We start from the raw sequence: 17517 nt of genomic DNA, 5'->3' as shown, positions 1-17517 counted from the left end.
TGTCTAAGAAAAACACGAGACCCATAATTGCCTAGCGTACAAAAAAAAAATAAAAATCAGACAGTCTGTTGAATTTTAAAATATTTTGTGAATTGCACAATCAGCTTAGTCCATCTCTCTCCTCCCAAATCCTTTGCATTATTATCCTTTGCTATCCTTTGAATAATTAATATTGAGATAAATTATATGAATGCCCTTATAGCAAATACTGAACTCCTTCTCTCCCTCCCTCCCTCCCTCCCCCCCCCTCTCTCTCTCTGTGTGTGTGTGTGTGTCTGTGTGTGTGTGTGTGTATGAAACCGGGGTAACCCAATACCTTTTCTTTACATCTCCAAATTGCAGGGTTGATGAAAGAGAAAATGGCTTGTTTTTCAAATTTCTCCTTTCCTTCATTTTATGTGTGAAATGAGGACAGGACATTTTCTTTTCTTCACACATTTAGAAAAAGAGGAACCCATTTTGTCTGCAACCTCAGCTATTTAAGCGTTTTGTGTATTTAGGACTTGAAAGACCAGTTAATGTTATGACTTTCCAACTTGGCAACGCTTGGTATAAGAGTGCATCAAAGAGATGATAACTAAAACACAAATACGTTGGAAATCAAAAAGAAGATTTAGAAGGGAAGGCAAAGTGGTGTGCCAGAAGTGCTATTATACACTTTGAGCAAATGACGTTGCCGGAAAGAATCTGCATATGGAAGATAAAGAAACTAACATATGTCCCAAACAGACTTCAAATATGGTCCTTGCCCGATAATCTGAAATAGCAAGCAAAAATTCAAATTAGGTCATTTAGGAGCTGCTGTGTATTGTATGCCAGGTCTCCCCCAACAAGCTTTATCAGACAAATTAACATGCAACTTCTATGTGGGTCTAGGACAGTGTTTCTCAACCTTGGAAGCTTGAAGATGGGTGGACTTCAACTCCCAGAATCCCCCAGCCAGCGCTGCTGGCTGGGGGATTCTGGGAGTTGAAGTCCACCCATCTTCAAGCTTCCAAGGTTGAGAAACACTGGTCTAGGACAACTCGCCTTGACCAATTCACTGTGGCCAACTCGTTGCAGCCATCTTGCTGCGGTCAACTCGCCTCGAGACAACTCGCTGCAGGATGAGTTACACTAGTATTGAAGAAATGATGGAATAGAATAATTAAAGGAAGGATGCAAAAGGAGAGGTCGCAAAACCAAATGTGAATGACAAAAATTAAAATAAACGTTTAATTGTTTTAAATAATGAAATTGAATTGTTGAATTGTCCCGCACCAGGTTGGCCACGGCGAGTTGACTGTAGCGAGTAATCCCATTCTGCTTCTATGCTGGCTAGAAATTGTAAACGTTTCTGTCCCTTTATTATCCGGACAGTGCCAGGTTGGAGAAAGCTGTGATCAACTATAATTAAACAAGTTCCCTGGTTTCAAATAAGCCACCTGACTGCCTCCCAGAAATTGCTTTGAATTTACTACAACAGTAGTAAGTCGAGATAACTACGATGCCTTGACTTGGTGCGGGTAAATTTTAAAGCAGCAGATTGCGGCTTGAAGAGCTGAAGAACTGTTGACAGGTGCAAATAAAACCCAACATCTCTGTGGTGAAACCCCCTACTTTTTAAGTTACTTTTTAAAAACTCAGCAATTGAAACTGATGAACTTCTTAATAATATATACTAACGTATTCTTTTTCTTGTCTTCTCCACATTAATCCAATAAATGCTTTCGTGATTATATAGGTGGCTACTGTTTAGCTGTCTGAAATATCTGTAGTTATCTATTGAACAGAGCTTTCTCTATGTGATTGTTGGATATATCCGTTTAATATATACCGGTATTATTTTAGTGCATGCACTCAAAAGCCCAATTGGACTTATTATCAGGGGATGTCTTATTTTAGGAGAAACAGGGTACCTACCTACCTAATCAGTTCTGTTTGGAAAACTCTGGATTTTATTTCCTCAAAACCCTAAAAATTGAAACTGGAAGGGAAGATGGACTAAAAGCCAAGTGATCTTGGCATATTTCTGTAATAAATGTACACAATGAATCCCCACTACTCCTTTATTGGAACATCAGGTATATTAGCTAAGCTTTTGTCTATAACCTGTGAAATATATGGTAAAATTAACTGGATGATCTGCATTTCTCTCTCTCTCTCTCCTTTTTGAGTGTATTGGTAAGCCTGTAAATCATCTAACAAAGTTCTAACAAGAACTCGCTCTAATTCCTTAGAATTATGATAAATGTGCATAACAGCATGCCAATTATACAGCTGGGAATTCAGTGAGATTAAAATCATTTGAGCTCCATTGCTAAACAGGAAGTCTGTGAAACTGAATTGCAGAAGTTACTGAATGATTTGTTGTTTCAGGAATAAAGAATACTTGAAAAGATTCTCCAGGACATAGAGAAATGTTCCTTTATGCTAAAACTATGTCACACAAACAGAATTAGCATTTTACAGAGATCCTGCAAGATGTAATACCGTAAGAGACGTGTGGCAGGCATACAGATAGTTTTCTAGATTTGACACAGCTAGGAATCTATTTATATATCAGTAGCTAAGTTATAAAATATGCTTGTGGCTGGAAGAATATTTTGTGGGTTTGGTAGTATTGGAATAAAGAAAAGAAGAAATTGCCCTTGTTTTATTAAGTAATTCTTTTTCTTGACTATAATGCAGGAATTGTTCACCGGGTGTATTTTTCTGTGGAGTTGCAATTTGACATAAAGTAATTACCGGTAATTGCATGCAAACTATCCTGCTTCATCAACTCAGTTGATATTAAGACAGACAGACAGACAGTATGACAGACTTTGACTGATAGTTAAGACTGCAGAAAAAACAATTGCAACTAACCTGCCTTCCATTGAGGACTTGTATACTGCGGGGGTCAAAAAGAGGGCTGAGAAAATATCTACCAACCCCTCACATCCTGGATTGCTCCCCTTGGGACTCCGCTACAGGGCATTGAATGCCAAAACAGCTAGACACAAAGACAGTTTTTTTTTTTGCTTTGTGCCATCACTCTGGACAAAGTCCTAATCCCCACAGCACTGTCTTACGTCTAAGGATATTTACTCCTGTAGTAGAGCTGTACTACTATTATCCTTCTCATCTGTTCCACTGCCTTCTCCTATCTGTGTCTGATGTTTATATTACTAAATTCCTCGTGCATCCAATCACACTTGGCCAACAAAGAATATTCGGTTCTATTCTAATATTCTAAGATATAATATCTCTAATTTTGTTTTTATAGGATTTGGTCAATACTGGAATCTGCACTTTTTTCTTCTTCATTGCGTCGATAGTACTTGCAGCTTTAAACCATAAAAAAGGTGCAGAAATTGCAGCTGTGGTAAGAAAACATTGATTTATTTGCATTCTCTTGTCGAAAAGATGAAATATTTGGGCCCTCTGTCAATCCACTGTCAACAGCAAACTGCCACCCAGATTAATTTATGCTGCTTGACCGACGGGGTTGGACTAGAAGACCTCCAAGGTCCCTTCCATAGCTCTGTTCTGATTGATTGATTGCTGGTTAGAATTTCAATTTAGGCTCTCTCTTTTCACATAGCAATCAGCCTAAACAACCAATTTTGTTTGAGGTCAAAACATCGAAAACATCAAGAAACAAAATTGATTGTCTTTATGTTGGCTATTACCATCGTGGCAATGCCAATATATTTCACTGTTTTAGGTTATTGATATATAAACGATCCATCTCACTTGGCTTTGTTTTAAACATTCAGCTTAATAACAAAGCTTTTTAAACTGCCACAAAGTGAAAATCGTGGCGAGCTTTTTTCTGAGTAGATCAGGGGTTTGCAGTCTTGTGTGTATGTAAGGCTGCACTTTGCCTTTGAGTGATAATGCCAGATACCACACGGTTGAAAGTTAATAATCACTTTCCGTGTATTTAATAATTGCTCCTTTGTGGTATATATTAAAAAGCATGATTCAGCAAGAATCCTTGAAGGGGGTTCAGGAAGGGGCTGCAAGCCAACACTCCGTTAAAGTCTCACGTGGGCACTGGATTTGCAGATGGCGTATTAATGCTTTAGTTAATGAGCAGTTCTGTTTCGCAAAAGGATTTTGCAATGTTATGGTATAAGCTAATCGACTCCTTTCAGAGTTAACAATTCCATAATTTTTGCCTGCAGAATTCCAGGAAATTTTAATGGAATAAAGAAATAATCAGTGTCATCATATGTTTAAGTTACTTAAGTTATTTTTCTTTTTAATGGAGCTGGGCTGTAGCTCAAAAATCACATGGATGGATAAATGGCTATCCTGTAGCATTACTTGAAAATATTTGGGATATGTGGATGCTATATTTACACATGCCTGTTGATTTCATATTAAAGACACCAACAGTGTAAAATTTCTCACTCATCCACCCCCAAAATATACAATTAAGTACCAGTATTCACTTAATTGAAAGTGCAGGCTTATTATCTCTGGTTTGTGTTCAAAGGAGTTTTATGAAGCTTTATCTGTGTGATAAGGATTATAACTTGTCCTTCAAACAGGACACCAGTATTAAAGACAGTAAAAGGCAGCTACCTTTTTATCTGAAGGCAGCAACAGCGTGCACATACCGTATATTTCGGAGTATAAGACGCAACTTTCCCCCCCCAAAAGGGGGTGAAAATTTAGATGTGCCTTATATACCGAATGTAACCCCGCCCACCCACTGGCCCCCACCCTTTGGCCTCTGCCTCCCAGTAATTTACCTCCTTGCAGCAAACATCAAGAAGAAACAGCCCATTTCAGCTTCAGCACAGCCTAATTAGCACAAGTTGATTGTCCGTTGGCCTCCCAACTCTCAGTTGTTTTGTTCTCAGCTGTTTTGCGCAGGCCTTTGCTGTTTGCTGCAAGGAGGTCAATTGCTGGGAGCAGATTTTTCAAGCTATGATGAAAGCAAACAAAAATGAAAGCAAAGCAGGCTGTTTGCTGCAACGGGGCAAAATTGCTGGGAGGCAGAGGCAGATTTCTTTTTCTTGTTTTCCTCACTAAAAAAGGAAGGTGCGTCTTATAGTCCGGAATGTCTTATATTCCGAAAAATACGGTAATTCGTATTCTATTAAGTGTTACCTGCTATTTCTTCAAACAAATGTTCTCTTTCTCTTTTTAGATATTCGGTTTTTTGGCAACCGCAGCCTATGCTGTGAATTTATTTTTAGCAGTTAAAAATTGGAGAAACACCAACAGACAGCAAAACACGCGACAGACCAGTGACTATATACGTGCTCGGACAGAATCCAGAGAAGTAGATAACCGTCCAGAGATTCAACGTCTGGAAGGGTGAAAACGAGAACTTCCTGAAAAAGATTAAAAAAAAAAAAAAGCCTGTGGACCTATGTTTTAAAGCAAAGAAGATGCCGACAATAATTTTTTACAGGCAGTAAAGGAGAACGTGATGGCCAAGAGCATGTTCAAAGAGAAGGAGGTGGATTAAGAAGCAATTATATGAAGGCTATAATGACAATTGCATATTTTTTTTTTGCCCGTAAATAATGGAGGATGGAGATACATCAAGAGTGGAGAAAGGGATGTATAACATCCAGACCAAAAAAAAAAAAAAAGTAGAATTAATTCTAGCAATAGATTGTATTTTTGAAACATAATTTTGATGTTTGGCATCATGCACTGAGATGAAAGATAGCAAGAATATAAATTGGCTATTGGATTACAAAACTGCTACATAACATTTTCCAACAGGTTTGCCAGGTTACTTTTCGATCTCACACTCCTACACTTTCTCTGTGTCACTGCAACAAGCAGCCAGCTATATTAGACTTTTAGCTGGAGGATCAGGTAATACTACAGTAACTTAACGATTTTGAGCGCAAAAGAAAACACCAAGCGCCACTCCCTCTGTGGTTACAATTTAGGTACGACCTGATATTGAATTCTATCACCTGTTACATTCGTTCTCTTTTTGTTTTACTTTGAAAGAAACACAAAGTAGATATTGGAGTTGTTTGTGTAAACATGTATAGATAATGTTTTTTTTTCTCTCCCTTTTATGTTCAGCTACAGCAGAGGTCTTCAAACTTGGCAGCTTTAAGACTCTTAGACTTCAATTCCCAGAATAGCATAGCTGGCTGGAGAATTCTGGCATTTGAAGTCCACGAGTCTTAAAGCTGCCAAGTTTGGGGACCCCTGAGCTACAGGAAAGTCTCATTGTGGTCAGGGCTTAATAATATTTGTTTTGCATCCACGGATCGCTGTGTTTCTGAAACTGTGCAACTGTCCTGAGAACTTAATTGGTTTGGCTGCTAATTTCTATTGTCCAAATTCGGGGTGAAATGTATTTCTGAGTTAAGCTGTTATTGTAATGGAATGTGGGAAAGACTTTGGGAGACAGAGTGAAGAGATGCTTTCCAGGGAAACGGTCAGAAAAAAAACAAACCAGCAGAGTTGGAAGCTGGATAATGGTTCTAGAATGTATAAAGAAGTTCAGAAGAGACCCAACCTTGGTCTGTTAGATTCTGTTAAAAAATAAAGTTAGAATCTGGTTGTGATTCCTGTCTAGTCTACCTGATGAGGCTGACTTATTGTGTTTCCCCAAAAATAAGACCCTGTCTTATATTTTTTTTGAACCCTGAAATAAGCGCTTGGCCTTATTGCCATGTGCTCAAAAGCCCGATTGGGCTTATTATCAGGGGATGTCTTATTTTGGGGGAAACAGAGTAATTGGAGGCCCTTGAATGATAACTTTCTGGATGTCAGATCACGCATGTTTGAAGTATGTCTACAAATTAAGACTTATTTTGGCCAGTGACCATAGCCAGTTATGTGGTTTGTTTAGTTTATATTCATACAATATAGTAACTCCAATTTTCCTTCCACCTTTGTTTGAAAAGGGAGAACAATGCATTCTGCGAGTCGGGAATGTGGAACCAGTGATTAGATTTGACTCTCTTGTATTCGTTATGTAATGGTGATCACAAGATTAATGTAGTACCCTATGTACCGTATTTTTTGGAATATAAAATGCACCTTTTTCCTTCCTAAAACGGGGTGAAAATTTAGGTGCGTCTTATACACCGAATCTAGCCCTGCCTACCCAGTGGCCCCCACCCTTTGGCCTCTGCGTCCCAGCAGTTACCTCCTTGCAGCAAGCAGCAAGAAGAAACAGCTCCTTTCAGCTTCAGCACAGCCTAATTAGGACAAGTTGATTGGATCGGCTCCTGACTCTCAGCTGTTTTGCTCTCAGCTGTTTTGCGTGGGCCTCTGCTGCTTGCTGCAAGGAGGTAAATTGCTGGAGCAGATTTTTTTTTTTTTTTGTGCTAATCAAGTTATGCTGAAAACGAAAATGAAAGTAAAGCAGGCTGTTTGCTGCAATGAGGCAAAATTGCTGGGAGGCAGAGGCAGATTTCTTTTTCTTCTTTTCCTCACCAAAAAAGGTAGGTGTGTCTTATACTCCGAAAAATACTTTAGTTTTTAAATGACTTTTTGGGAAAGACATCAGTTCAGATAAAAAGGGCAGGATTTTAAGCGTCATGTACATAATCCCAAATGTTGTTTTTTTTTTTAATCTTTGGTACCGATTCAAGCTGTATTCAAAACTACTTTTGGAAGAGAAGTTCTAAAAGCAGCTTAAATTATGACCTGCTGGGGGAGCAATTGCTATTCCAAAAAGTTAGCAAAACATGTGATGCCGTATAGCAATTTCATTTCCCCCCCCCTGTCAGTAGATGATAAGTAAAATAAACAATGGTGAGAAAATACAGGGAAGTTTCACTGCAAAAATATCACCTGAATTCCCCTTTCATTCTGCCAGTAAAATTCTGTACTGTAAATGAGCTTTATGATAGAAAACGCCAATGCAAGGCAGGATATGTACTTAGAAGCCTTTAGAATTCATCTTAGTTCAGCTCAATTACTTAGAGAGAAAAACTGATTTGGCCCTTTCTCTTTAGTGGTTCTGCCACTAAATATATAAGGATTGTATGAAAAGTAATGACTCAACCTTATTGCCGCCTCCACCAAGGTAGGCTTGGAAGGAATCATACAACAAGAAATGCTAGAATTCTGTTTTATTCATAGAAGCTATAGTTTAGTTTAGTTTCCTTTACTTTATTGTCATTGCACATGATACGATGAAATTAAATGCCATCTTCAGTGTACATTATAACTATAATAATAAAAACCTTGGTAGTACAGTGGTCTAAGGCACCCTGTTATTAAGCTGGTTATTAAGACCAGCTGCCTGCAATTACTGCAGGTTCGAATCTCGCCAAGACTCAAGGTTGACTCAGCCTTCCATCCTTTCTAAGGTAGGTAAATTGAGGACCCAGTTGTGGGGGCAATAAGCTGACTTTGTATAAATATACAAAAGGATGAAGGCTATTGCTGAGCACATTGTAAGCCGCCCTGAGTCTCCGGAGAAGGGCGGCATATAAATCAAATAAAAAAAAAAAAAAAAACGCAAACATACATCCTTTACATTCTATATAATTGAAAATTGAAAACCCGATATTGCACTATACCGTAGAATTCAATACGGTTATTGCCCTGGGATAGAAGCTGTTTTTCAGCCTATTTGTCCTTGTTTTTATTATCCTGTACCGTCTGCCAGATGGTAATAGTTCAAAAAAAAAAAAAAAGAGTGCCCAGGATGAGATGGATCTTTAAGAATGTTTTGAACTTTCATAAGGCAGTGGGAGCTACAAAGCTCTTCCAAAGAGGGGAGAGGGCAACTAAAGATCCTCTGGGCAATGATGTTGACCCTCTGGAGTGCTGTCCTATCCGCCACTGTGCAATTGGCAAACCATACACAGGCGCAGTAAGTTAAAATACTCTCTACGGTGCAGCGGTAAAAGGCCACCAGCAGTTTTCCATTCAGTTGTTGTTTGCTGAGAAATCTCAGGTAGTATAATCTCTGCTCGGTCCTTTTGACCAGTGCTGCAATGTGAGCGCCCCAGGTCAGGTCCTCTTTTATGATAACACCCAGAAACTTAAAACTGGCCACTTGCTCCTTTGATAAGCAAGGGCTGGATATCTGATCTATTCCTTCCTTTCCTCTTAAATCAAAGAAAATCAAGGCAGGGCAATTTTTAATTCCTTCCCCATTGTTTCTTGTTTTCCTAGGCTAAACTCTACTAACAGCTACCCCATACTTTTCCAATGTAATCTCTGTGCTCTTTTACACTTTGTGATGATGTTCCATAGACAGCGATGCTTAGTTTCTGGGTGACAGTGATGAACCTAGTTTTCATCAGCTGTCACAATGCTGTGAAGAAGTTCCTTCTCTTGGTGTGACAACCAGCTTTCAAGTTTTGAAGGTTCCGTTTCTGCCATCATTCTGCAAGACACCCATCATGCTCAAACCTTCTGATGCAGGAGAACATCCATAAGGTGACCTGCTATCCGTGATTCTCTGGAACACCAAGGTTGACAGCCATTTCACTTTGATCCGCTGATTGTTCTTAATCGGTTCATCAACTTTTCTTCCGTGAACTCTTGCTCTCTCACGAATTGCGCACTTCGGCCTTGCCTCAGACAAATCAACTCTTCCCAATTCATCATCTTTGCGTTTACAACTTCACAATTTTTGTTGGCTCGTTTGGCAGTAAATTTCAGTTTAGTGGGATTCCATCGGCAGTGGAACATTCAATCAGTACATTGCCTAAAGAGCACGGATGAGTTCCCACTTGCAAGTTTCTATTTCACAAACAATAATAGCAAGACAGTTTTTTTTTTTCTCTTCGTAAAATTTTCTACCAATTGAAGTGGGAAAAAAACAGATGGTAAACAATATGTTTCTAATATGTAGGCAGTAACATATACTGCTGAAGGCATTACTTTTCATTCAAGACTTGTAATTTAAGTAAGAACCCACCCTCCGTAACATGCATTGCAGCTGTGTTTGGGAATATGATTATTGTGTGTTACAAGAGTGACACTTAAGCTAAAAGAATAGACATTTTAACATTATCGTGTAGAACAGAGGTACGGTACATTAAATTGCCTTGAGAAACTTAACCAAATTTGTGCTTGATATTGTCAGAAATGATAAGCATTGGAAGTCTGGGTATGAGTATATAAAAGCCTATTATAGCCACCTTAGTCCACGAGGGCAAAAGTCCATAATCCACAGATAATGAAGAAGACCATCTAAAACACTTTCTCAACCTTGACAGCTTGAAGATGGGTAGACTTTATCTCCTAGAATTCTGGGAGCTGAAGTCCACCCACTTTCAACCTTCAAGCCAAGGTTGAGAAACACTGATCTAGAAAACCAGTCCTCTGGAAATTCTTTGTCCAACAATATTACAAAAGCAAATACGGGGAAGAAGTAATGTTTGTATATCCTAGCGTAGTAATTATTATTTTATATTTCCATGGGATCATCCATTGAACTCAATGCATTAGGAATGTACCCAATCAGAGCTTTGATTCATAGCCTTATTGGTTTTCTAAAGCTTCTAATGACTAAATACACTTATATATCACATTTTGGATGAGTGTTGGAAATTATTTACCTAGCCTAAATCTGGTAATATCAAGTAATGTTTATAAAAACATGATTAAAGTAATGTGCTAGAAGCTATATACTTTTTAGCAATGACTTCCATTTTAAGAATATTTGGTTTTTAGCTAGGGAAAAAGGCTTTGCATAGTACTCTTTTTATGAGACAGTTTTATTTTTATGAGATAAGAACACTGCCTTTTCGGTGTTAGTTATCTTATGTTTTTCATGGAAAAAGGTGCTCAGTGTATTTGAACGGCTGTGGTCAGGTTTTATTTTGTAGTTAATTGTGAAGATGTAAAGACCCAATACACCATCCAGATTGTTACAGTTGTGGCTTGCGGTATTTAGCTAAGGCTTGTCTTTACAGCTATGCTAATATCCATAGATGAAAACTAAGAAGCTGGAGTGAAACTATTCCTATTCCTTCCTCTTGACAGCTGCGATTGATTTTGGAAAATCAGCTCACTTTCTGGAATAATTTAATTCAGATGGTTTATGAGCCCCAGAAATAAGTATGAAGAGAAAAGAATACTGGGTTGTTTTTTTTTAAACCCACTATTTGTAATATTTCTAGTAAACTAATGTTTTGGAGTTTGTCTTGCCTTATTTACAATATCGATTTGATACTAGAAGGAGTGCAAAAACTGAACAAAAACTGAATCCGTGTCTGGTTTCCCTTGACTAGAAAACGATTTCCCTTCTTAATCTGCTTGGCCCTACGCACAAGATACTAATGTGCAGTTCCGCCAGAAAATGATTCATTTTTCGTAAGCTCCTGTCCCTTCTAAAAAAACCTTCTTTCCAAATTGAGGACTATTTGTACGTGTCGAGAACAATTCCACAATATTCAGCCAGCGTGGTCAAGACTGCAAGGTAGGGAAAGTTGGGTGTAGCTAACATGCGTGAATTTGGTGGTGTTTAATTTGGGATAAAATCCGATAAAAGCATTGAAGAGGGCGAAACGTCTACGGAGATTCTCAACCCACCAGGTCATGGTTATTCCAAAGGTGCTTTTCAAAAGGCAACTGGACTTCCCTGTTTTTTTTTTTCCCTTGAAAACATTTTGTTTCTCCTCCAAGAAGCTTCCTCGGTTCTATCAGTTCAATCCTTTCTATCAGTTCAATCAATTCAGTTCAATCCTTCTGTTCCCCACCAGTGGTGGGTTTCACATTACGTTACTACTGGTTCGCCACGCACACACACTTGCTTCATGCGTGCATGCCTGGTTTATGCACACGCCTGCCTTCCGCACATGCGCCCGGCTTCAAAAACGTGCCTAAATAGGATGGCATAGAGCCGGTTCGGGCCAGTTCGCCCCAAACCGGCTGAATACCACTTCTGTTCCCCACTATTCAGTCAGAACTGCAGAAGCTTCTTGGAGGCGAAGCGAAACGTTTTCAAGGAAAAAAAAAATCAAAAGTCCAGTTGCCTTTTGGGATATCTAAGAGGGCATTGTGAGTCCTAGCTTATTTCTGGCTATCAAGAAGGCTTCTGTTGTGGCATTTTAAGAACTCTAAGTAAAAGTACTGTAAACAGAGCCTGTTCAGAGGTAGAATAACTCAGATTGTACATCTTTTACATTCCATTATGTATGATCTCTGTCCACTGTTCATATTTGGGACTGGAATATATATATATTCCACATATATATATATAGGTGCTCCTGGACCTCTATACATTGTTGTTAAAGCATCTTAAGATGAAAAAGCGTAACTCGTGTTAGGAAGTGTTGGGCATCTTGATTCGGACACCTGTTTCAGTGACTCTGCTAAACCCCACTTACACTTCCTCGCCTAGAATAAAAGATGCACTTAAATCGTCTTATGCGGATACTTCTCTTCTGCATTATTGTGGATGGAACCTATTTGTATATATTGAGGTTTATGAATTGAGATATGATACGATGATGAGATGGTAAACTGTATATTTATTGTTCACTGTTATTGTCCCAGTTTGGCTAGAGTGCCTTTTTTGTACGAATATCCTTTGTGTGTGAATGGCATGAACCCTTCTCAGAGATCCTTCCAAACAAACGCTATTTTTATAATCGCAAATTGCTAAACGACAACTTTTATTTTTTAGTTCTGTTAAAATACCAGCCTTAATGGATTCCTCAGCCTTCTTTAAAACGTCTGCTTCCCTGGCAGAAGTTGAAAAATGCCATTGCATTGCCATGGGCAAACTCTAATGTTGTTTAACATGCGACGCAAACCTTTTGGTAGGTCTAGAGAAAGTGTGTAAAAAAAAAATGTGGATTTTGGTTGACAAGGGACCAAGTTAAAGCAGGTAACACAATTCCTGGGGTAGCACAAGTGCTATTATGAAATGAGGGACACCAGTAGGTAAAGAGAGATGTTTTCTCCTAATTTAAAATGTTTTCAAATATATGGCAAGTTGCACTTGATTTGTTTTAGAGGATTCTTTTGAAAAACGAAGTATTGGATTGTTTCAATACCCGCTCCAAGGCACTGGCACTGTGTTCTAGACTTTTTCAGAATTCAAACTTTTGTGACCAAAAATATTACCTAAATAAGATTATCAACAAGCTAATAAAAGACAGGTGATTTCAATTTGATCCTTTCCTTCCAGGGTGAAACCATATTTAAAGTATCACGTCTTAAATTATTGGCTATTGTGAAATAAACATTCCTCCTACGAAGAAAGGCTTAGAAAAGCTTGATTATATAGCATGAAACGCTATTGAAGTCAAGTCCCAGGGACTTAATTTTTTTTTAAATAAAACAACTATTGCAAAAGTATGCCCAGTTACCATACCAGCAGTTTGTAAGGAAAAAAAAAAAAAAGGCAAGAAATTGTTTAATGCTGTGGATTTAAGTTACGGTAAATATAATTAGATCTAAAGTTTGAATATGGTTTCAGTTACAAACCTGGTTTGCTGGTGAGCTGAATCAGTTTTCAACTGATGATGGGATTCAGCCGGTTTGGGCGAACTGATTGTTAAATTGCTGGCTGTCCCCCCTCCTTTTCCAGGAGACAACATGTGCCCCGTTTTGGCTCCCAAGTAAGTGCAGGGAGACCTACCAGGCCCAAAATGGGGCACGGGGGGCCCCCTGGCCCGTCCCCCTCACCGCCCGTTCTTGCTCCCAGGAGGCTGCAGGGAGGCCAAATGCTGCCTGTCACACCCCCTGGCCACGCCCATCATGGCCACGCCCACCCAGCCGATCATTAGGCCTGAGAAGCGGTTGTTAAATTATTTGAATACTATCAATGAATGTGACCTACATTGTATCAGATAGAATAGTTTGTTTTCTAAGTTTTATCTAGCAGAAAATCACATCTTTTCAGAGAGAAAAATCTGCTTTCAAGATTGTGTGGTCAGCAGATATAATTTCCCATCTGAATCCTTTGCCGTTTAGATTGACATGCCCTTCTGAGCTTTGCAGTTTGGGAAACATATTTTCCAATACGGTCCACGGAGACTTGGTCAGAATATCATTTCAATGGCCTGGGACTACAACAGGAGGCTTCATAACCTTCTGTTACTACAAATGGTTCAGAAACTGCTATCGGGCCACTTCAAGAACACAAGAAGAAATCTGGTGATCTTGCATCTGCGTAGTCTAAATATTGATCATTGGATTGGCCAATGCAGGAATCTAGTTGTTTTAATTTCGAACATAACACCACCAGCATAATAAAACATGGGTGGAAAACAGCGCAGTCTGTAGTAACCCGTTAGTTTAGTGTTTTATCAACTTCCGCAACTTTAAGCTGGCTGAGGAACTCTTGAGAGTTGAAGTCCACACATCTTAAAAGTTGTTGAGGTTGAAAAACCCTGCATTTGTCCTTCCGGAGCAAAGTTAATCATATTCCACAAAGTTCCTGTGGTTTCAAGACTTATCTGTACGGCCTTTTGCTTTAGTACCAAGAAAAAAAAAAAACTTGAGCGCAGAAAGTTTCTTCCTGCATAAAGATACTCTTTGACATTCCATATATGAGGATTTCTATCTGTTGTGTGAATAAGACGTATATCCATTCCAAAGTTTCATGAAGACAAATAGCAGTTGTATGCCATGCACTTTTAATTTCCAATATTACTCTGCATTTATAAACTTCCAAGATGAAGGATTGTAATGATTTTTTTTTTTTACTTAAAACTGAAGGCAATCACCAAATTGCTGCTTGGTCAGTTCTGGTTTTTAAATTTATTCCTATGTGGTGTATTTTTGTATATTGGCATGGTTTATTCTGGGTAATGTAAAATTGACTGAGTATCCTCCTGCCTTTTGATCTATACTTTTTTGGGGGACGCACCAGGATATCGGATTCTATCAAATTCTCATGGTACTTGTCTATTTTCATTGTGTGTTTTTTAAAAAACCTGTATTTTTGTATGTAGGACAAAATCATAAGCTTTCGGAGTACTAATCTCATATGGAATCATTGTAAAGGATTTAATAAATGGGTAGGAATAAATCTCTTCACTTGTTGACCATTTGCATCTTGGGTGACTTACATACCCAATTGTTTCACTCCATCTAAGAAAACTGCCCGATATTTCTAACAAGGACTTGAATTTGTCATTCTTTGGGAAACCAAGCATTTAGTTGCTCAGAGAGCCTTAATATGTTTCAATGTGCATGTTCAGATAACTAGGAAAAGCTCTTATGCTACTGGTACTCTCTGAGTTACCTAAAAAAGCATCACCAAGACCAACCTGATTTTATGACTTTTCTGCTGCTAATCTATTCCTATTCTTCGCTACGGGGTGCTTTTGCTGAAAACCAGAAGTAAAAACCAGATTCAGCAAAAATGTAAACCATGGTTATATGAACACGGGGTGCCACAAACAGATATAAATGCAGACCAGTGGCAAGCACCTGAAAGGTATTCACATGATTGTGGGGAGTATGTGCGTCCATTGTAACTTTGGAATTGGGTTACAAGTACCTTTTAGGGGCTGTGTCAGTGGTGAAATCCAATTTTTTTTACTACCGGTTCTGTGGGCGTGGCTTGATGGGCGTGGTGTGGCTTGGTGGGCGTGCCAGGGGAAGGAAATTGCAAAATCTCCATTCCCACCCCACTCTAGGGGAAGGATACTGCAAAATCCCCATTCCTGGGGGAAGGATATTGCAAAATCTCCATTCCCACCCCACTCTGGGGCCAGCCTGAGGTGGCATTTGCCGGTTCTCCGAACTACTTAAAATTTCCGCTACCGGTTCTCCAGAACCTGTCAGAACCTGCTGGATTTCATTCCTGGGCTGCGTCATAAATCTTGGTCGGATTACCTGTATCATTTACCTTGGTCAATGGAGACTTTGATGTTCCAAGCCGAAGGTTGAGAGGAGTATCCTCTGAATGAATTTCTCAGCCCTAATGTATAAATAATTGTTTACTGCAACCCTTTTTAGTGTTAGCAATTTTTCTGTATTTAAAAAATGCCTAATATGAACTTTTTAAAAATAAAAAAAGCTAAGACATTACTTTGCCATTTACAGGCACCGATCAAACTTCCTTTGATGCGGCTACCTTGAGAATTCAATTGCATGTGTAAGTAATTACTCGAGGCAAAAGTACCTTCCTTTTTATAAAATACACTTACAGTAAAAATGGGCTAACATAATATCAAAAGATTACAAAATTCGGATAACATAAGATTCACATAATCAAATCATAAACCCATTTCTCAATCCGGTTATAAACAGCAGCATGTCTGTCTAACTCATGCAAGTTAATACAATGGAACTGAGCTGCTCATTTTGTATACTGTAACTGAAGTGACTTCTAGATACCTATACTTTAAGGCTGTTTTAAATTTGTTATTTTAGGCATAACCTGAGATTGCCCTAATCTTAATTCAAGCATCCGTACCAGTGTACAAATTCCGGAATTAAATTTGTACAGGCAAAATTCTATTCCAGAGATGTTATTTAAAAAACAGATAAATAAATTCATAGCCTTAATTGTTACGATTCTTTTAGCAATGATTTCCACAGGTACATTAACGTTACATGCTTGCCAGTGAAACACTGCATACCCTTTCTCTATCCATTTCTGGAAAGTTCAAATTTTATAATCAAACATTTGTTCTTGGATATTGTTTTGGATCAGCTGATCTAAAATATTTTTGCTCTGCGTTTTTGCATATTATTCAGGTTGTTGTTACTAAGGCATCTGAATTACAGGCCAAAATTTGTCTGAAATCTGTAATGCAAAGATTATTTCAAACAAGAAAAAAAAACTAATGGTTTCCCTGTAGGAGATGATTAACAGAAAAGTTATTAAGGTAAGATAAGAATAGGCCATTATGATTGTTCTCATATCTGAAATACCCAGATCTTTCCAGATAGTGCAGATATTGAAATAATACAAAAGCTAGTGAGCACCTTCAAATGAAATATTGACATAGATTTACTCCGTCTACAGTTCCAAAATGTGTTCCTTGTTCCATTTGACATGCACGCTAGGTTTCCTTTCATTGAAAAACAAAAACAAAAATCACAGATTAAACCACATGCAAATGACTATATAAAAAGAAGCAAAGACGGTAAAATGGTCCTCGGGGGAATTCCAGAGAAGCACAAACCGGAACATAGCTAAACTGTTGTGATAACCCAGTTCAGAAGCCAGTCTGCTGGGTCCTTCCTTCTCTTATTGCCAGGACCTGCCTGTGGAGTTTATCAAAAGGAAAGACATGTGTTTGCTTTGTCTTGATAACTGACCCTGCCCTACAAAACTAATACAAATCGGTACCAAGCATATTAAATATTGTGTAATGATATATTGCATCATAGTTTCCTTCATTATAGGTAAGTCTTTGTTTAGTTAATACTATTTGGACTGGCAACTCTTGCTAAGGAATGCAGTTGTTAAGGGAGACGTCACGTGGCTAAAACAGCCTTACGTGCCCTCACTTCTGCTGTGGTTATTGAGACACCCCAGGTCATTAAGCGAGACTTCAAGTGACCATGATTTGGGTTTTGACTGGCAGCTTCTCCATGGGACTCTGCTTGTCAGCAGCCGGTGGCGAAGGGCACAAATGATTATGTTGGCTGCAGGACACTGCCATGGTCATAATGCAA

The 17517-nt window shown here is 38.6% G+C and overlaps 1 protein-coding gene across 2 annotated transcripts in view; it reads left to right on the top strand.

Annotated features, from left to right (window-relative positions):
* The window catches only part of CMTM4 (CKLF like MARVEL transmembrane domain containing 4), a 64607-nt gene that overhangs the window by 24774 nt on the left and 22316 nt on the right, over positions 1-17517 (top strand). Inside the window, exons 3-4 of one of the 2 annotated variants that reach the window (XR_011600993.1) lie at positions 3248-3346; positions 5126-5885. Coding sequence is in view for 1 of the 2 variants with exons in the window: in XM_070952855.1 (XP_070808956.1) it covers positions 3248-3346; positions 5126-5299 (273 nt within the window). In the remaining variant the exon portion in view is untranslated. Of the gene's footprint in view, positions 1-3247; positions 3347-5125; positions 6519-17517 lie in introns of those variants that run through there. The other variant, XM_070952855.1, reaches the window with a different exon arrangement.

The sequence above is a fragment of the Pituophis catenifer genome, unplaced genomic scaffold (genome assembly GCF_029215685.1).
Source record: "Pituophis catenifer annectens isolate HBS135680 unplaced genomic scaffold, rPitCat1.0.hap2 SCAF_13, whole genome shotgun sequence".
Lineage (NCBI taxonomy): Eukaryota > Metazoa > Chordata > Lepidosauria > Squamata > Colubridae > Pituophis > Pituophis catenifer.
This window is presented reverse-complemented; position numbering and strand designations above follow the sequence as displayed.